Raw genomic sequence first — 22,231 nt, forward strand, 5'->3', positions numbered from 1 at the left:
TGTGCACAGGCAGCTTTGCTTTTACCTGGACAAGAACCAAGGATATCAGGGAAACAGAACAACTGTTTGTTTCTTATGCAGCAAATACTCAAGGCAAAGCTATTTCAAAACAGACCATTTCTAAATGGATTGCTCATGGAATCTGATTTTGTTACTCTCATCATGGAAAGCAAATCCCAGGAAAAGTTAGGACTCACTCTACCAGAGCTGCTGCTACTTCAGCTGCCTTTCTCAGGGGAGTACCTACCAAAGATATTTTGGAAGCTGCAACTTGGAGTTCAGTGCATACTTTCTCTAAGCACTATAATCTCCCTCTTTATTCTAAGTCTAGGGCAGGCTTTGCTTCTGCAGTCTTGCAAGGCCTTCTAGCCGCCCCTTCTACTCAATAACCACCACCCTTTATCTCAGCTTTGGGATTCAACCCTACAGTGATGACTGCAACAGTGAAACACTATGAACATAGTACAGTTGTGTACACTTACCATAAATGTAGATGTTCGAGTGTCTTCACTGTTGCAGTCTGGGTTACCCACCCTCCTATCCCATCTTATACTTTTATTGGTATGATTTCCTACTTCACCCTTCTTCTGAGGTGTATTTGCTACAGGTTATGGGGTTTGTTGTATGTTACATTTTTGTTTTATTTTTAGCCTTCACTTTTGCGCACCTGACATCTGGGGCAAGAAAAACTGGAGCACATGGCGTCAGCTGGGAGCTTTGTACCCCTGGTGCTCTGACGTCAGGGAGGGTGAGTACACAGCCGACGCCGGACCCAGACTTTGGGATTCTGGCCGATCGAGGGCTGCCTGCCAGCAGGAAGAACCCAACAGTGATGACTGCAACAGTGAAGACACTCTAACATCTACATTTATGGTAAGTGTACACAACTGTACTTTTTCTTTTAGGGAAGAAAGACTTGTAGTGAAAGAAATACCCAAAATTGGGTGGGGGATGGGATCCATGGAGTAAACGGCCTTCATGTTATTTTCTGCATCTCTTCTCTTAATTTTTCTTTCATTATCTTTGTTCTACATTTATAATGTTTTAATATTTCATTTAAAATGGAAATGATAAACTGTTTAATTTACATCTTTCTGATTTATTAACCCAGTCCCAATCATCCCACCTGGTTTGTGTGTCTGTATTAAGATCACATTGTTTGCTTCTTTACTTAAACATTCCAAGTTAGGAGCTTATTTTTGAGACTGTGTGCTGAAAAGTAATAGTTTCACATTATTTTCATCTAGGTTGCTTTTAATGAATTATGACCTCTTATTTAAAAAGCTTGTGGCCTTTAAGCTGTTTCATTATAATTTTGAGCTGGTATCCTTCCTATGTCAAGACTTTTTGCATCCCTTGCCAAATACTGTGAAGCTTTACTTAAGCGGTGGAACAGTTGGGAAAGCCTGAGTCATTAATGGTATAGTATGGACCCTCAAAATGGTGTGCTTCATGGTGATTTATTCAGACCAAAGTCTGACTTTACTAGCATTTCTAAATGTGACACATTCAATATTTTTAGTTTAGAATATTTGTACCTTCAAGGAAAAGAAGTTGGAGGTTGGCTGAATGAATGTTTTATGTTGCAAATTTTGCTTTATTAGCTAATTGTGAATGTGTGTTTTAAAAGTCATCACAGTTAGTTTGGCAAGTTTGTTTCATACAGTTCTAATAGTATAATTGGGTCAGAGTTGTATAGGTTTCTCCATTCAGTTCAAGAGTATTTACTGATTCATTGTCTCTGTTGGGCATTTTTGTTACAGAAAAAACAAGTAAGCTGATTGAATTATGCTTTTACAGCTGAGCATTATGTTGATGACCACAGCAAACATGAGTAACCCTTTTGTCCTTTAGACACTTCAGACTGTTAACATCTGGTCAGAAGACTGACATCTGCATCTTACTAAATTCCATTCATTTTACGAAACTCCTGCAACAGGAGTCCCAAGTAGTTTAACATCTGTTGTTATGGCAGGTATTCTCCCACAATTGTGGTTTGCCTGTCCTTCAAACCAGCTTGATATGTAAAAAGCAATGATCTCATAATTTTTCTTATTTCTTAAGTGAAAGAAGAACCGCCTGATGAGGCTGACATAAAGAGTGACGTCTTGTCCCAAAAGCCAGGGCATGTTAGGAAGGCACCTCCAGTTGTGAAGGACATTGAGGTAGCTGAACTTTTGAAAGAGCTTAGCATAACTAAAGAAGAAGAAGTTCTTTTCTTTCAACTACCTGACACCCTTCCTGGGCAGCCTCCAACACAGGACACAAAGCCAGTCAAGACTGAAGTGCAGCGAGAAGATGGACAAATGGTGCTGCTAAAGCAGGAGAAGAGCCAGGTAAGTGAAGCAGACTGCTGCAAAAATTTTATTTATTTAACATTTGTTTACCGTGATAGTCTGACTGGGCGAAAGCCCAAGTGGAGGCCCGTGGAGAAAAGCTCCAGAGGCAATTAACAAATATTTAGGAAGCACAAGTTACACACATCACAAAAGTTAAATTGAATTACATTGACTGTAATATTACACAAGTTAGACTGGTTGTTGATAGTCAGAAAAGTACACAATCAATAATTCAGGCAGTGTAGGACATCAGATAGGTGAGTGACATCTCACAAATATATAATAAGTAACTGGAGTAAATATTAATGTGGAAAAATAAACTGGAGAGTGGAGTAGAATAGGGAAGGGAGGAGAGAAGAGAGCAGAGGAAGAATAATAATAGGAAAACGGGAGAAAAGTGAATGTTAAAGTAAATAAGTGAGAAGACAGTGAGAGTTAATATGCACTAGTAAGAGGGTATTAAGCGAAGAGAAGTTAAAATGATAAATTATTAGTGAAGAGCAGGGGGGTATAGGAGAGAAAGTAGCAAGTAAAGTTACATATGGTGGACATGGATGTAGAAAAGGAGGTTGAGGTGCTAGACATGGGGGGGGTGATTTAGCCAGGGCTATTACATGGGCAGAGCCAGTTGTTACTGAGGAAGACCCTTGCTAGCTTTTTAAAGTAAATTGGATCTGCAGTAGTTAAGATAGACTGAGGGATGATATTCCATATTTTGCAGATGAAGTTAGAGTAGAGAGAGTCCCCAGCTTTTATTGTTGGATTTGGAGACCTGTAATAAAGATTTATTCGAGGACTGGAGTAGTAAGGTTGAAGCATTAGTTGAAGAGCAGGGTTTTTTTAAATCAGGTTGGTGTACAGTTTGTGAGCAGTAGTGAGTTGAGTGTAGGTTAATTAATGGGGTAATTCTAGCCAGTTTAGTTTTTGTAAGGCAGAGCAGTGATGAGACCTGTGTGGGGAGTTTGTAGTGAAGTTAGCTGTTTTATTGTAGCAGGTTTCAAGCTTGGTTAGATCAGTTTTGTTTGTTACAGAAGATGGGAGAGGCATATAGCAGGGTGGAGAGTAGACAAGTTCTGGCTATTACATGTCTTGTGTTAGTAAAGAAAGACTTGATTCTGTACAGTGTAGCTAATGTAATATGTGTCTTCTTGATGGACTGAGATAGATGTATGTCAAATTTCAAATTATTGTAATTTAGAACACCTAATAATTTTGTTTGGGATATGCCCATTATTATGATGGTGTTAGAGGAATATATTTGGAATGGAGTTGGAGGATCTTGTGATTTGTTGGGGTGAAAGAGCATGAGTTTAGTTTCGGAAGAGTTGAGAATCGGTTGTGAATCAGATAACCAGATTCAACAGCTAAGAAGGACTGTTGTGTCAGCCTCTAATTGTTTTAGAGAAGATGCAGTGCGGTTAAGGGTAGAGTCATCTGGGTACTGAACGATGGAGGCTTGGGGAGTAGATGTATGGAGTCTGTTGATAAAAGTACTGAAACGTACAGGGCCTAGAGTTGAACCTTTGGGGCACCTCCATGTTGACAGGCAGTAGGGATGAGAGATCTTGTTGTCAGCCAGTTAAGTACAATGGAACCATACTAGGGAGGAGTGGCTGAGTTTTAGGATGGCAAGTTCATCAAGAAGTTTCTGCTGGGACACCATATCAGAAGCTTTGGCTAGATCCAAGATAATGGAGGATACAGGTTTTCCAGCATGTCTGTATTGGTTGATGGTATTAGTAAAACTTAGGGTAGTTGTGGTACTAAGGTTTGAGCAGAAACCATGCTGTGTGCTAGATAAGAGATTATTAGATTGGTAGTTTAAGAGTTGCATATGGAAACATTTTTGTAATATTTTGGTTAGAGGCAGTAAGATAGCTTTGGGTCTGTAGTTGGAGAACGCTGTAGAGTGTACCACCTTTGTGCAGACGGATCATATAAGATCTTTTCTAACTTAAGGGAATGTATTGTTCCCAGACAGCAGTTAATCAGAATAACAGTGGGATAGGCAGTAGTATCTGCTGCTTGTTTTAGGAATTGCATAGCTAGGATGTTCTTCGTTCCACATTGCTGCAGTCCTTACTATTGGGGGTAGTCCGCTGTCCAGTCGGCCCGAATACCAGAGTATATGGCTGACGTCGGTCAGGGCGCATTAGACTGACGTCAGTACGTCAGGGTACTAATGCGCATGACCGACGTCATATCCTCAGTCTTTTTTGCCGCATGGTCCGATGCAGAAGCAGTTTTGCGAGTGCAGGTTGGCGTTCTGAAATATTTCCGAAACCGGAGTTTCAGACCGAATCAGAAGTTGGCTAAGTACCCCGTTAGAACATTTTGGTTTTTCTTGCCTCAGTATTTAACGGATGTCAGAAAAAGTGAATAACTGTATTTCTTGTGGGAAACAGATACCTCATAGGGATTACCATACCTTGTGTATACCTTGTTTAGGGCCTGAGCACGACGTTGTTGGATGCCGCTCTTGTGCTAGGTTTAACAAACGCACTATTAAGAGGAGGTTAGACTGTGCCAGGTTAGTGTTTGGGAAGCGTTGCAATTATAAAATGCCGTCGGATGCTCCGGCGCCCGCTTCGTCCAAGAAGCGCAAGGACAAAACAGCGAAGCCTAGGGTTGATGAACCGGCAGTCCCGGACGTCGGTTCTTTAGAAGGCTCAGTGGAGCCAGAGGTTTTGCCAGGAGTTTCTATGGAGTCTCAGGCAGAAACTTTACTGTTACAGGATGTGCCTTCTCAGGAGGTAGGCCAGGCTGAGGGGGCTTCTCAGGTAACTGTTCTTCCCTCTCTTCCCAAGGTAGTTAGAGCCTCTCCTTCTGTTCCCAAAACTTCTTTGAGAGGTAGGCCAAGTTCAGCTTCAGTGGGGGCTTCTCCTAGCATTTCGGGTTCTGTACCTAAGAAACATATGTTTAAAATGGCAGAAGATTTGATTACTATGATTAGAGGTTCTATGCCCCCTCCTGATAAGAGGCCTAGGGTGGAACCGGTGTTTGATAGTTTTGAACAGTGTTCAGAGGCTTCTGAGTCTTCTGCGGAAGATTTGCTGGAGTATCCTCCTTATTCTGATTCTGATGTGGATGATTCCACTCCTACAGCTTCTCCTCCTGAGGATTTCTCATTTTCAGAGACTCTGCATTCCATGAGGGAGCACTTTAAATGGGAAGGCCAGGATTACTCTGATTCCAGGAAAAGGCTTAGGGAATTCTTGTTTTTACCCCAGCATAGGCCCTTAGCTATACCTCCTGTGTTGAATGTGGTGGAAGATGTTTTTGCAGAGGCTTCCCTGAACCCTGACTCTTTGCCTCCTGCTCCTGTTAAACCTGATAGGTACTATAGGGTGCCCGAAGCTCATAAGTATTTGTTTAAGAGTCCTAGGGCGGACCCAGAAACTGTTTCTCAGGGGCCTAAAGGTGTTAAGGCCTCTGTGGTTAAAAATCCTGTTCCCACTGATAAAGAGGCAAGGGCTTTGGATAGGTGGGGAAAGAAAGTGTATACTTCTTCCACTCTAGCCATGAGAGCGTTGAATTGTCAGTTTCACATGCTAAAATATCAAAATTATCTCCTTTCACAATTGAAATCTAAGGTGGATGCTTTGGCGGAAGGTATTGAGTGTAAAGAGTTGCTGGATTTGGTTCATGTGTCTGAACAAGTGGGTAAGCATTCTTTGCAATGTGGTTTTGATGCTGTACAGGCCTCCTCGAGGGTGGCTGCCACTAGTTCTGTTCTTCGCAGGCATGCCTGGTTGAGGGATCAGGATTTGCCTGAGCATGTTAAGACAAGGATTTTGGATGCTCCTTTGCAGTCTGATGTGTTGTTTGGTTCGCCTGTGGAAGCAGTTTTAAAGAAAATGGAGGACAAAGCTAAGTCTATGCAAACTGTTAAAGATTTTTTACAGGTGCAGCCACCGAAGTTTAGTAGAAATTGGCCTGCTAAGGGGTGGACATATCCTGCTTATGATTCCCAGTCTAGGGGTAGGTCTAGACGTGGTAGGGGCAGAGCTCAAGGTTCTTTTAGGCCTAGAACAGGGAGTTCACCTGCTCAGACTTCTGGTGAGGGCAGGGGTCAGTCCTTTCGTAAACAGACCCAATGGCCTGACTTTTCAGCTGCCAGTAGATTCTCGTCTGGCAGCTCCTTTGGGAGGAAGACTGTCTCTTTTCAAAGAAAATTGGGATTTAATTACTCAAGACAGATGGGTGTTGGATATCATTCACCACGGTTACAGGTTTTATTTCCATACATTGCCCCCTTTCAAAGGCATGCCAGACGTTCCTCCTCCACAAAGAAAAGAGGCTCACAAGCAAATTTCTCAGTTACTCCAGATGGGGGCCATTCAGCCAGTCCCTGTATCAGAAAGGGGCCTAGGATTTTATTCTCGCCTGTTCCTAGTACCAAAGAAGGGGAACACGTGGAGACCAATTTTGGATTTATCTCTCCTCAACACTTATCTGGACATTCCCAAGTTCAAGATGTTGACGTTACAACAGCTTTTACCTCTGCTGGGCAAAGATCACTGGATGGTAACTTTAGATCTCAAGGAAGCTTACCTTCATGTGCCTATAAGGCTAAGTTGCAGGAAGTATCTGCGGTTTCGAGCTGGAAATTCTCATTATCAGTTCTCTGCATTGCCCTTTGGCTTATCTACTGCCTGTTATCTCAGAAGGACGGTCATCTGCTCAATGTCAAGCTTCACTCTCTTCATCTAACAGCCTGGCATATTCTGTGTTGAAACACAGCAGGTCTCAACTTCCTCAACAAGTTTTAAATGTGATTATGGAAGCTAGAAGACCTAGTACAAGGAAAGTGTACGCAGAAAAATGGAAGAGATTTTTATTTTGGAGTACAGCAAAGAATTTGGAGATTTCTGAGCCTAATTTGAGTGTGGCTCTTCAATACCTTACTGAGTTATTGGACAAAGGTTTGTCCTTCTCTTCCATTAAGATTCATGCTGCAGCAATTTCAGCTCACTATGATTGTGACCCACCATTGTTTTCGCATCCTTTGTTCAAGCAGTTTCTTAGAGGGGCAAAGAATCTAAGACCCCCACGTAGAGCTCCTACTCCTGCTTGGGATCTCAATTTTGTGTTGGAAAAACTTACTCTACAACCTTTTGAGCCTGCGGCTACTGCTGAATTGAAATACTTGTCATGGAAGACTGCTTTTCTGTTGGCTATTACTTCTGCAAGAAGGGTGTCTGAGTTGCAGGCCCTTATGGCAGTAGAGCCCTTTTGATTTTCCATAAGGATAGGGTATCATTACGTACTAATCCTTCCTTTATGCCTAAGGTGGTTTCTAGTGTGGCTTTAAACCAAACTATTCATTTGCCTACTTTTATGCAGACCCCCAAAATAAAGGGGAAAAGATTTTGCACACTTTAGATGTACACAGGCAATTGCGTTATTATTTAAGCAGGACTAAGGATTTTAGGCAGTCTCAGCAGTTGTTTGTTTCTTTTGCTTTGAGTTCAGAGGGCAAGCCTGTGTCAAAACAAACTATTTCTAGGTGGATTGGGTTTTGCATTGCATTTTGTTATTCCCATCATGGCAAGGAGATTCCAGCTGGGATTAGGCCTCATTCCACTAGGGCTACTGCCACTTCAACAGCATTTCTAAGGGGGGTGGCAACTAAGGATATTTTGGAGGCAGCTACTTGGAGTTCAGTGCATACTTTCTCTAAACATTATCACCTTCCTATCTACTCTAAGTCTAGGGCTGGTTTTGCCACAGCTGTTTTGCAAGGCATGTTGTCAGCTCCTACTTCTTTATGATTTGCCAGCCTCCCTTACCTCTGCTTTGGGATTCTACCCAATAATAAGGACTGCAGCAATGTGGAACGAAGAACATAGTACAGTTTTGTACCTACCATAAATGTAGATGTTCGAGGATCCACATTGCTGCAGTCCAATTTACCCTCCCTCCTTCCCCTCTGTGTTTAGAGGTGCTTGTGTAGGTGAGGTTATATGTTGATATTTTTGTATATATTTTTGTATATATTGTACATATTTTTGGTGCAGGTATTTTGGGCCTTGTCTTTTTAGGGTCTTCTGACATCTGGGGCAAGAAAAGACTGAGGATATGACGTCGGTCATGCGCATTAGTACCCTGACGTACTGACGTCAGTCTAATGCGCCCTGACCGACGTCAGCCATATACTCTGGTATTCGGGCCGACTGGACAGCGGACTACCCCCAATAGTAAGGACTGCAGCAATGTGGATCCTCGAACATCTACATTTATGGTAGGTACAAAACTGTACTTTGTCTGCTGCAAGGGTTGTGAGTTTAAGTTTAAACAGTCATTTTTTTATGGTGCAAGTTTGGACAGGTTTAAAGTAGAAGATGTTGCTGGTTTAATTGGGTGTAGTTTGGATAGTCGGAGGTGTACTGAGATGGGACTTAGAAAGTGAGCAAATGGAATTTGTAAAGAATGAGTTGACTTGTGCAGCAATGCTGTATTTATTGCTAATGGTTGAAGGGGTAAGGGTGGATGATTGACTGGATTGAAGGAGTTTTTTTTTTTTTCATAGTGGACCAAATTTTGGGGGGATTGTTGTGGTGCTGTTGCTTTATTGTAGTACAGGATTTATTTTTTTTTGGTCTAGTTTAGACTTGGGACTTGGCCTTATTTTGAAGTCTGTATTGATCTAGGTTAACTTGAGATGTTATGTTGTCCTATCTCACCTTCTTTCTTGATGGTTGGATTTGGAACCGAGCATTGGCTCTGACTCAGTCGCATACTATAGCTCGAGAGCATTCACTGTCTCGAAGCTACACTCTGTCCCAAGATGGCTAGCGACTGTTACCCAGATCTCGTCTACAGCTTGAAGCTTCGGGATTGCTTTTTTCGCTGGCTCAGGTTAAGTTTTGTCTTTTACTATACTTTTTGTCAAATTCTTAGTACTTTTAACCTTTTTGAGTTAGCTTAATCTTCTGGTGTTTTTGAGTGTTGTTGGTTTACTGCTGTTTTTTCTGCTGCTTCTGTGTGGGCCGTCATTCCCTTTCAGGCCTTTCTCCCTTTCCCAGCTGATTTTTGCTTCCCCTTTTTTTACGAATCCATTTGTTAGAGGATTCTTTGTTTTTAGCCTGTTTTAGTTAGAGGGCTCTCCTTCCCCTTCCTTTCTCACTATCTTTATAAGGGTACAGTGTTTAAGTTAGAGGTGTCTCCTCAGGTTAGAGGAGACAGTCAATTAACTTGGAGACCTCTCCTCTAACCCTTCCCTTTCAAAAAAAAAAAAAAAAAACAAAACACTAAGTCTTTTCCTCCTGCTGTGTGATTTACCTTTAGTGTAGATTTAAATTTAAGTTGTGTTTTCTTCGTAGCACTAGTGATTGGCTGCGACAGTTTTGCTGTAATGTCTAAGGATTCAACCAAAGAGACTAAACAGTCCAGGTTTAAGAAGTGTGATTCTTGCACACAAAAAATGTGTTAGGAGCCGTTCACCTGCAGGATTCCTTTTCTGTATGCCATGGCTTTAGCTCAAGGGTCCTGCAGGAATGGAGAAACAAGCTGATAGTCAGGGGTTTATTGAAAAGAGCCTTTCGAGATGGCTGTGGAAGGGAATCAGGCCTCGAAATCCTTTGATAGGTCCTTAAAAAAATCAACTTTCTCGATTCCAAGTTCTGAGCAGACGAAGAGACATGAAGTATCATCGGATCTGAAGTCTGTTGGGTCCGAGAAGTCTAATTCTCCTACGGTTCCTTCTGTGGCTTCAGAACCGTCTCAGAGCCAAAGAAGGAGCAGATTATCATCCTTGGAGCTGGTCCACTCGGTGCCACAATCTCCTTTGCTGCAATCGATGGCTGGTATCCACAGATCATCCACCCATTCCTCTCGGTCTTCCAGGAGCTTATTGGACGACTGTGGAGCGGGTGGTTAGGAGGTCGCTTCGGATGCCGGCCCTTGCAAAAATTCTCTCGAGCACAGCCCCACTCGGATATGGAGCCGATTACTGAATCTGTTTTACCTTCCATTCCTCCTCCGAGTTCAGAGCCAGAGTCCCTGGAGGTCGTTGTTGTGCAACCATCGGATCCAGGAATCACCCCTGGTATGTTGTTTCCTACACCTGCTCTGATCTCGTCGATGTTGTCTTCCATCGTGGGATCTGGGAGCCAACACTCCCTCATTTCCAGGGGGGAGAGTTGAATCAGACCCTTGTTGGACTCTACTCTCCCACTCGGAGCTTCGGCGCAAGTGAGTTTGGTGCCCATATCAGCCTCTGAGCCATCTTCCTTTGTGCAGGAGACGTCTCCCAGTTCCTCGGAGCCAGAGGCTGTCTTGGACCAAGATCATGGTGCCTTCAAGGTGATGAGGAGTGTGCTTTCCTCAGAGACTGCTCCACCCTTGGCTCCAGCTACTCTTCCCCCAAAAGGGCCAGTGTCAACCTCTACACCATCCCTCCAGCCCCAGCGTAGAGAACCAATGCCCCAGGTAGCCCCAGTGGGTGAGACCTTGTCTTCTGAAACCTCCCCGGATTATCCCTCCTAGGAGGTCCCTCGGAAGAGAACTTGTAAGAGTAAACACCTAGACTCCCCTGTGTCTGTCACATCCGATACAGACTTAGAGGATTCAGAAGGGTCCCCACGGTCACCCTCAGAGGATGTCTCCTTTTCAGACATCTTACAGATCCTGAAACAGAGAGGTGGCTCGAAGACCCTCTCCTCTTCTGAAGATGAGTCTGTATACCTGGAGGCATTTGATTCTCGACCCCCCACCTCTTGGGTGTCTCCACTTTTCGACCAGCTCCTTGGTGTAGTCAGTCGAAAGGCATGGGGCTCTCCAGAGGCAGTGGAACCAGTTCTGAGGAGACACAACAAATTTATTACAGCCCCAGTGGACAAACAAGTTCTAGAGTCTCGAACAGTGGACAGATACGGGAAGCGTATGTTCTTTTCAGCATCCTTTACCCTTAGGCCGCTGAATTATTTATCCCACTTTATTCAACTTCAGAGGGATCTCCTCAAGGAGCTAGGAGATACTCTCCAAGGTGCTACAGCTGGGGGGGGGAGGGGTTCCTGACAAGGTAAATTCTCAGCTTGCGACCTTAAACTCTATAACAAACTCCTGCATGCACCTCATTTCTTATGCAGCCAATGGAGCAAGCAGGACAACAGGCACAGGAATAGCTCTGAGGAGACATTCTTGGATGCTTCTTTGTGAGTTTGCTGAACCCTTCAAGCCTTCCTTTATTGACACCCCTTTTGACGGCTCATCTTTGTTCGGGCCAGAAGTGAGAGAGACTCTTACCAGGTGCGAACAAGATGGCAAAACTCTATCTGCCGTGGGAGTATGTTTCTCCGTCCCTACCAGACCTTATCCCAAAGGTCAGAAGGGTGGAAAAATGTGGTTCTGGAATTCCAAAGGAGCTTCGCCGGACGCACGTGGTGAATTTTCCCCCAGGGGCAGAGGGGGAAATAACAGAAGACTCCACCCTCGTGGCAGAGGGGGCCCACATAATTAGGGCGACAGAGATGCGTTCTCTGGTAGGCCCTTCCAGTGCTCCTGAAAGGAGCCCCACCTGTCCACCTCTGGAGGCAGTCTGAGGGAGATCATTGCTGTACCCAAAAGCCTGGCTGGACATCACTCGAGATAAATGGGTGCGGTCCATCATTTCCTTTTTCTTTTCCACCAAGATATATCCCAGACATACAACCCAGACAAAGGGATCATGCAACCCTAGAAATTCAAAGACTGCTAGAAAAAAAAGGGTCATCCAGGAAGTCTCCGCAGACCAAATCAGATCAGGAATTTACTCAAGGTTCTTTTTAGTTCCAGAAAAGATAGAGGACTGGAGACCAATTTTGGATCTTAGCAGACTGAACAAGTGGGTAAAGAAAAAGTTCCAGATGGTGACACTGCAGTCTGTCTTCCCTTTTCTGGGACAAGACAAGACAATTGGATATGCTCCATAGATCTTCAGGATGCGTACTACAATATAAAGATGGACAGGCGATCCAGGAGATATCTATGCTTCTGCTTGGGAGCCAGTCATTGCCAATTCAGAGCTCTGCCCTTTGGTCTCACTACAGCCCCCCAGAGTGTTTACCAAATGCATGGCAGTAGTTACAGCTCACCTGAGGCATCTAGGATTCTGGGTGTTTCCATACTTAGACGACTAGCTCCTGACCGCCACCACCGTGTATCTACTAACCAGGGCAAGAGCCACCACCATTCATCTCTGCTCAGAGCTAGGCATTACCATACATTTAAAAAAATCTGCCTTGTTGCCTTCACTGCGTATTACCTTTATAGGGGCAGACTTAACCACAAAAGACATGGTTGCAAAACTGCCTCACGAAAGAATTCAAATGTTACGCCATCAGGTGTCAATATTGCTCATGAAGAAAAAAGTGCAGGCAAAATTTGTCCTCAGGGTTCTGGGTTCAATGGCAGCTGCAATAACATTAATCCCACTAGTGCATCTACACATGAATATTACAGTGGCTACTGTCTGCTCAGTGGTCCATGCAGGAGTTACCCATGTCACACAAGATTCTCATTACGAACATCTGTAAGAGGGACCTACGATGGTGGGCTTCAGTCCATGCAGGTAACTATAGGCAGACCATTTGTTCTCCCCCAACCTGTAGCTACAGTAACCACGGACACTTCACGGATGGGGGGGGACATTATCTGGGACAGACTGTCCAAGGGACATGGCAAGAACATGAATACGACTTGCACATCAGTGTCCTAAAGATGAGAGCGGTGCTTATTGCAAGCATTCCAGAGCTCTCTTCCAACACTTACGATTGCAATACAAACCGACAATATTTCTGTGGTGTGGTACATCAACAAACAAGGCGGAAAAAGATCCTACCCCCACTATCGAGTGGCTCAAAGAGTATGGCAATGGGCAATTTCTTCTCAACATTTTTTGTCTGCATCTTACATCCCGGGGAAATCCAATGTGATAGCGGACAGATTAATCTGGGCAATTCTTATGCCTCACAAGTTGTCCCTGAAACAGGAAATTGCGAGCCAAATTTTTTGCAAGTGGGGCCAGCCTTGCTGCGACCTCTACCACATCCATCAGCTCCAAATGCAGCAACTACTTTGCTCTAATTCCCCCTCCGGGGGAGTCACCAAGGGATCCACTTGTTTACGATTGGCCCCCGGGACTTCTTTACGCTTTCCCCCCGTTTCCATTAATACCCAAAGTCCTCCAGAAAGCCAAATCATTGAGTCGCAGGCTAATTCTCATTGCTCCTTACTGGCCTCATCAGATATGGTTCCACTTTCTATGGCCCCATCTTCAGGAGGAGCCTAGGATCCTGGACCCAGTGATGGATCTTCTGCCTTCTCAGTCAGGAATGCTCCACCCCTCTCTTCAAAGCCTCAAGCTGACGGCTTGATTACTCCACTTCCCATCTTAGCCAGGCTTCCAGAACTTTCCCTGGCAGTGCGTCACATTCTGGTTTCGTTGCAACTAGGAAACTTTATGCAAGCAAATGGAAGCGATTTTCTTGTTGGGCTGACAAAAAACATCTAGACCCCTTTACAGCCCCTGTATCTGCAATCCTGGAATTTTTAACAGAAACCTTTAATCGGGTTGCAGTGGCAGCCACAGTATGAGTACAACTAGCTGCCATATCAAACTACCACATAGGAGACATGGGATCCAATATATGTCCCACAGATTATGTAAACCCTTTCTGAGGGGGTACATTCCTTTTAAGACCTCCCCTAAGAGAACCACCACCTCCTTGGGACCTCAATTTGGTGTTATCTTCTTTAATTCTCCCTCCATTCGAACCAGCCTCCTCTTGCCCACTTAAGTTCTTATCCTAAAAGACCATCTTTTTAACAGCCATGACTTCCACTAGGAGGGTTTTAGAACTGCAAGCTCTGTCTATATCCATTCTGCCTATTTGATTTTCCACAAATAGTCTCTCTCAGGACAAATCCTTCCTTTCTGCCAAAAGTATGATGTTCTTCGTGTTTCACTGTTGCAGTCATTACATTTGGGTAATCTGCTGGCAGGTTGCCCTCAGTCGGCCTGAATAACAAAGTCTTGGGTCCTGCATCGGTTGATGTCTCCTCTTCCATGACGTCAGGTCGTCAGAGGTATAAACATGTGGCCGACGCCATTTTATTCAGTCTTTCTTGAAGCAGTTAGCAAGTGCTGGTTGGACAACTCCTGAAATTTTCGTATTAGAGTTTCAGAACCGAAGTCTTCATCTAAAGCTAAGTACCCTGTTGGGGAAACTTTTTCTTGCTCCTTACCGATGTCAGTAAAAGTTAATAATTGCATTACTTGTGGGAAGCAAATACCTCATAAGGATTTTCATTTGTACTGTATTCCTTGCCTAGGCCCTGATCACAACATGCCTTGCTGTCGGTTTTGTGCTAAATTTAACCAACGCACTATTAAGCGTCGGTATATTTTTGCTTCTAAATATTTTGGTTCAAGATTTAACTATCCTGAAATGTAGTCGGTTAGCAATCCGACTACCGGAGTTCACAAAAAACGCAAGGAAAGAGACAGACCATCGAGGTCCAAAACAGACGACGAAACCTCTAAGCCAGTTGCCGGTACTCAGTGAGGTGCTTTCGCAGCCCTTGATGCCTGCTACTTTTGAGTCGCAGGCCTCTACCGAGACCCATTCGGAGTCCGGTATGCTGTAAGATTCTCTGAATATTGAACCCGTAGATGTCTCTCCCTTAGATGGGTCTGGAGCCGCTGAGCAGGCTCTGGCTTCTGAGGGTGTTTTCAGGCCTCAACATTTTTATATTAAACTGACGACGCCAGCAACAAAAACAAGGTCAAAAGCAACTTCTATGTCTAAAAAACCGACGCATGAGCCACGTGCTCAGGCCCCTATTCCTAAAAAACAGATCATCAAAATAGCTGAGGATTTAATTACCTTGATCAGGGGTTCCCAACCCCCCCCCCCCCCTGCTAAGAGGCCTAGGCAAGGTATGAATTTTCAGATCAGGTTTCCATTTCTTCTGATTCCTCTTCTGATCTGGAATTTTCTATTCCACCCTATGAGGATTCTGATGCAGAGGAATCCATCCCATCTGCATCTCCTCCTGAGGAGTACTCTTTTGGAGAGACTTTGCATACTTTAAGGGAACATTTTCACTGGGAGAGTCAGGACTTCTCTGAATCAAAAAAGAGGCTTAGGGGTTTCCTCCTCCTCCTTCCTCAGCATAGGCCTTTGGCAGTACCACCTGTATTAGACATTGTTGATGTGTTCTCGGAGTCAAGCATGGCTCCTGATTCCCTGCCTCCAGCTCCTAGCAAGCCAGACAGATATTACAGGGTTCTTGACTCCCACAAATTTCTTTTCAGAAATCCTGCTGCTGATCCTGAGACTATTTCTCAGGGTCCCAAGGGTGTTAAGGCTTCTACAGCCAAAAATCCTACCCCTTCTGATAGAGATTCCAGGGTGCTGGATAGATAGGATATGAAGGTTTATACGTCTGCAACCTTGGCAGTCAGGGCTTTAACCTGCCAGTTTCATATGCTTAAATATCAACAGCATGTTATGGACTTACTGAAACAGAAAATTGTTGATTTCTGATTGTGTGGAAAATAGAGGTACAGGATTTATTGCATTCAGCAGAGCAGGTTGGAAAGCATACTTTGCAATGTGGTTTTGATTTCTTGGAGGCCTTTTGCAGGGCCACCGTTACTGGATCTGTGATTAGAAGGCATGCCTGGCCCAAGGAGCAAAATCTGCCTGATCATGTTAAAGCTAAATTGTTGGATGCCCCTTTGCAGCATGATACTCTGTTAATAAGGCAGAAGAGGTTTTGAAGAAAATGGAAGACAAAGATAAAGCTATGCAAACTGTAAAAGATTTCTTGCAAGTGCAGCCACCCAGGTTCAGTAGACACTGGCCTACTAAAAATTGGTCCTTTCTTCTGTCCAACAGAGCCACCCAGGGCAAACCCAGGTGCTCAAAAGGCTCCAGATATCAATCACAGGTTTTTTACAGGTTGAAGCAATGGGGTGCCTCCACCTCTAAATCTGGAGGAAACAAAGCACAACCCTACAGTAAGCAGTCTGAATGACTTTCTTCTACCATCTCCAAGCACTTATCTTTTGGCAGCCCCCTTGGAGGGAAAACTAGCACTTCATGCTCAGAATTGGCAATTAATTACCCAGGACAAGTGGGTATTAAACATAGTATCCCAGGGGTACATATTCCATTTCCATACTTTGCCAATTCCAAACGGATGGCCGGATCTGCCTCAAAACCAGTGGGCAGAGACCCAGAAACAAGTAATGTCCCTCATGGATATGGGGGCTATTCAACCGGTACCAGAAAAGGAAAAAGGACAAGGTTTTTATTCAAGACTTTTCCTGGTAGCCAGAAAAGACAATTCATGGCGTCCAATACTAGACTTATCGATTCTGAACACGTTCCTGGACATTCCAAAATTCAAAATGCTGGCTTTACAGCAGCTACTGCCTATGCTAGGCAAGAATGCTTGGTTAGTAACTCTAGACTTAAGAGGCATACCTGCATATCCCAATAAGGGAATCATGCAGAAGATACCTCCACTTCAAAGCAGGTTTTTTTGCATAACCAATTCTCTGCACTGCCCTTTGGCTTATCTACTGCGTACAGGGTCTTTACAAAGTGCCTGGCACCAGTAATTGTATGCTGCAGACAAAGAAACATTCAAATTTATCCTTATCTGGACGACTGTCTCATTCAAGCAGAGGACAAGGACACTCTTCTTCAACGTCTGGCGTTTGTAAAAAGGCTTCTAGCATGCCTAGGGTACACCATAAACGAAAAGAAATCACAACTGGTATCCTCTCAAATAATTACATTCCTGGGTGCAAGCTTGAATACAACTGCCCAGATGGCTTACCTCATGCCAGACAAAGGCAGCTGACAACATAGTTCAAACAAATGGCAACAAAAACCCAGTTATCTGCAAGACAAATTCTGCAGGCTTTGGGGTTCATGCCATCCTGCATTCTACTAATTCCATATGCGAGACTGCATATGAGGAAACTTAAGTGGTACCTAAAAAGTTTATGGAGTCAACAGTGTCACAGCCTGGAAAAAAATATTCCTCTCATTCCCTGCCTACAACAGGAGTTTCTTTGGTGGGCAGAGACATGTCACCAAAACCAAAAGGGACTGTCATTCACCCTACCCCCTGCCACCCAAACCCTAACTACAGACTCATCAGACTATGCTTGGGGGGACCACCTGGTAGGGAGATGCATTCAGCACAAATGGAGCCCAAACCAAATGCATCTGCATATAAACCAGAAAGAAATGCTAGCTGTTAAGAATGCTCTGACAGCCTTCAAGGACTTACTTAATCCAGGACAACTACTAATAAAGACAGACAACACCACAGTTGTGGTACATAAACAAGCAGGGGGGGTACACATTCCTACCCCTTTGCAGACTAGCCATGGCTTTGTGGAACACAGCCTTGACTTACCAAATACATCTTCAAGCTCAATTCCTGCCAGGAAAGCAAAATACTCTGGCAGACGACCTAAGCAGAAATCTTATGGACCCGCACGAATGGAAACTCTCCAACCTAACACCACTCTTGCGTATTCATCTCCGGTACCACCTTTAGCATTCCTATAAGAAAAGTGCAGTCCGGGTCTGAACTGTCTGCAAACAGCTACCGTTAACGTTGAACCTAACACCACTCTTACGTATTCATCTCCGGTACCACCTTTAGCATTCCTATAAGAAAAGTGCAGTCCGGGTCTGAACTGTCTGCAAACAGCTACAGTTAACTTTGAACCTAACACCAGTCTTACGTATTCAACTCTGGTACCACCTTTAACATTCCTATAAGAAAAGTGCAGTCCGGGTCTGAACTGTCTGCAAACAGCTACAGTTAACTTTGAACCTAACACCACTCTTACGTATTCATCTCCGGTACCACCTTTAGCATTCCTATAAGAAAAGTGCAGTCCGGTCTGAACTGTCTGCAAACAGCTACAGTTAACTTTGAACCTAACACCACTCTTACGTATTCAACTCTGGTACCACCTTTAACATTCCTATAAGAAAAGTGCAGTCCGGTCTGAACTGTCTGCAAACAGCTACAGTTAACTTTGAACCTAACACCACTCTTACGTATTCAACTCTGGTACCACCTTTAACATTCCTATAAGAAAAGTGCAGTCCGGGTCTGAACTGTCTGCAAACAGCTACAGTTAACTTTGAACCTAACACCACTCTTACGTATTCAACTCTGGTACCACCTTTAACATTCCTATAAGAAAAGTGCAGTCCGGGTCTGAACGGTCTGCAAACAGCTACAGTTAACTTTGAACCTAACACCACTCTTACGTATTCATCTCCGGTACCACCTTTAGCATTCCTATAAGAGAAGTGCAGTCCGGGTCTGAACTGTCTGCAAACAGCTACAGTTAACTTTTGCAAACAGCTACAGTTAACTTTGAACCTAACACCACTCTTACGTATTCAACTCCGGTACCACCTTTAACATTCCTATAAGAAAAGTGCAGTCCGGGTCTGAACTGTCTGCAAACAGCTACAGTTAACTTTGAGTATGTGTCTGTTTGAGCCAATCTTCATTTTCCCCTGGAGAGCACTGTGCTTTGACTGTAAGCAGCCCCCCCCCACCACCACCACCACCACCACCACCACCACCACACACACACACACACACATCTTCCATTTTCTCTTATTCCCTTCTGTTAGCAAATAGTATCAATAACTGATCAATACTGTGTGTTTGTTTATTTAAACTATACCACAGTAGCCTACTGATACAAGGTTATCATGGTTTTCCACCTGAGAAATTAAGACAAGACTTACAGTTTCAGAACAGTCCTTGGTCAATTGTGATTGTTCTTAACACATACGTGTCTTGCTTTGGCTCATTAGCAGCAGTACAAAGAACTGCCTGCTCACACCCTTGTTCTCCCCTCCCCTTCCCTGTTTATTACCTTAAGACAATCCCAGAGTTAATAAATATTACCTGTGGCAGGCACCATTTGTACAACTACAATCCACTCTGCTACAGGCCCCATGAAGGCTCAGTGTCTCTCCAGTAAGTGTTTTACAACTGTAAATGCCTATTTATGTTGAATTGTATTAGACATTTTACAACTGTATATGTTTATGTTGAATTTCAAGCCTGTACTCCAATCTGCTTACTTACACTATCAGACTATTTACCCCACTCATAGGACCAAAAACTGGGACTGGGTTAGCCTCGCTCCAAGCCCTTGTTACGCTCGGGCTCGCCTCCCTCCCTGCCCCCTTATCCCACCCCCACTGTGTCTACATTTATAGCCACTAGGCCACACCCCTACTTCCTCTCCAACCTACACAACTTCCTCTCCAATTTCCCCCCCACCACTTTACTGTTTAACCACTACTATTCCTCTGAAGCACATTGACCCCACCCATTGATGACATATAACATGTCTATAAATAATTATAAACTCCTTCCTCTTATCTTACCACTCTTAATTCTGCCATACTTTCTTACTAGCTATGAAAATCTCACATTCGTAGGTTTCTCTTATCCAAAATGCCAAACCAAGACCCCCCTACCTCCACTGACTGCGGAACTTGCCCACTACTACACTACCCCAAAAATTATAAATTCCAACAACTTGCTTCTAAAAAAACCACTCCAACACCAAAATCCAAATATGAACTAAAACTACTATTCAAAGTTATTAGACTACTAGCGTATCTAAGAAAAAACATAACCAAAGATGGGGACATCCATCCTAATCCAGGCCCAACCTTAACTCAAAATCCTACCAGCCCACCACTCTCCCACCGACTGTTCAACTCCCTCCTAATATGCCACTTAAACATTAGAAGCCTAAACAATAAGATACATAGCCTGCATGCTGTACTAGCCACATACCTCCCCAACATAATGTGTCTGTCTGAAACATGGCTCCGGCCATCAACCAAAAGACAATGAGATCCTGCCTCCTGGTTACAATATACTTAGGGCAGATAGAGTAAAGAAAAGAGGAGGTGGAATAGCAGTCTTATATAATAGCACACTTAACATCATAACTAACCCTATACAACCACCCCAGGTCTTTAACGCTGAAATACTAGCTCTAAAAATTCTACTAAATAATCATAAGGGCATTAACCTAATTGTCACCTATATTCCCCCTGGGAACAATCTAGAAACACTAGAGGTCATTCTACATTGGATAGCCAACAACTACCCTCAAGAAACCATTGTCCTGGGCGATGTTAATATTGACTGGAACCAATGCACAGCACAGTCCAACCCCATCCCTGTTAACCTACATGGATTCTCTCAGATAATATCATCTACCACACGTACAGGTAACAATAACCAAAAAGAGAGTATACTAGACTGGCTACTCACCAACAGCCATCCCCAGAACTATATGTCTGGAACTCTCCCTAATGATCTTAGTGATCACCTGCTCACATACATCATGAAAGACAAAATTAATTGTACAAGCTTACCTATTTATAGGTCTATCAGATCCAAGAAAAACTTTTCCAAATCTAATCGGGTTAACAAATGTAAAATAAATAATAAATAAATAAATAAATAAATAAACTGGATCCACAAATCTTCAGCATGTTAACACAGAAATGGGGGAGCCCAGACATAGATCTATTTGCCTCTCCCCAAAATTATCAGTTGGACAAATTCTGCACAAGAGCTCATCACAAAAAAGCATGGAAAGTGGATGCTCTATCCTTCAGCTGGAAAAATCTATCCATCTATGCCTTTCCCCCCCTGCCTCTACTCTCCAAGGCTTACTAAAAGTCAGACAGGAAAAACCAAAAATGATCCCGATTGCTCCGGACTGTCCTCGCCAGCACTGGTACCCGCGTCTAAGGAATATGTCACACCTTCCTCCATGGTACTTGCCTCAAATACCTCATCTGCTGTCTCAGCAGAACTATCAAATTCTGCACACTCTGCTCCAACCTCTGAATATTGCAGCATGGCTAATCAACTAATTATTCAAACCACACATCTCAGTAAATCTGTGATGGATGTCATTTTGGAAGCCAGAAGGCCTAGTACTAGAAAGTCTTATGCTGATAAATGGAAGAGATTCTGTGCTTGGAACCAAGCACAAGGAATAGACACAGCCTTCTTCTTTCGGCTTTTCCCGGTTAGGGATCGCTACAGCTGATCACCTGTCCGCTCATGATTGGCAGTGGAGTTTTTACGGTGTCGAGTTGCCAGCCCAGCGCCCAACCTTCCACTGAAGGCACAAACATGCACACACTCACACCTACGGTCAATTTGGAGTGCCCAATCCACCTACGGTAAGGAATAGACACAGCAAAGTCCAATATTCTTCAGATTTTACAGTACTTAACTGAGATGCTTGACAAGGGTCTATCTTTCTCTTCAATAAAAATCCATGCCTCTGCCATCTCGGTTCATTACAACAGAGAGCCTCCCCTCTTTTCTCATCCACTGCTTAAACAGTATCTTAGAGGGGCCAAAAACTTGAGGCCTCCCAGGAGAGCACCAACTCCTGCATGGGACCTAAATTTTGTGGTGGAAAAACTCACCCTGCCTCCTTTTGAACCAGCAGCTACTGCGGATATAAAATTTCTATCTTGGAAAACAGCTTTTCTTTTGGCAGTCACTTCAGCAAGAAGGGTTTCAGAACTACAGGCTCTCATGGCAGTGGAGCCTTTCATTATATTTTACCCGGACAGGGTGGCCCTCAGGACCAATCCTTCTTTTATGCCTAAGGTGGTATCCAATGTGGCTCTTAACCAGACCATTCACCTGCCAACATTTTACCCAAATCCGCAGAACAAGGTGGAGTGGATTCTGCATTCATTGGACGTACACAGACCAAATCTCTAAAAGTCTGAGCAACTACTAGTAGCATTTGCTGCAGGATCAGAGGGGAAGGCTATATCAAAGCAGATTCT

At 43.8% G+C, this 22,231-nt stretch overlaps 1 protein-coding gene across 3 annotated transcripts in view; it reads left to right on the forward strand.

Moving 5' to 3' along the window:
- Positions 1–22,231, forward strand: part of POLR3D (RNA polymerase III subunit D) — a 536,125-nt gene that overhangs the window by 320,012 nt on the left and 193,882 nt on the right. For all 3 annotated transcript variants that reach the window (XM_044082919.1, XM_044082918.1, XM_044082917.1), the window contains exon 7: positions 2,065–2,336. In XM_044082919.1, the coding sequence (XP_043938854.1) occupies positions 2,065–2,336 (272 nt within the window). The remainder of the gene's footprint in view (positions 1–2,064; positions 2,337–22,231) is intronic.

This window comes from Protopterus annectens, chromosome 9.part0, assembly GCF_019279795.1.
Source record: "Protopterus annectens isolate FY-2018-M chromosome 9.part0, PAN1.0, whole genome shotgun sequence".
In the NCBI taxonomy this organism is placed as follows: domain Eukaryota; kingdom Metazoa; phylum Chordata; order Ceratodontiformes; family Protopteridae; genus Protopterus; species Protopterus annectens.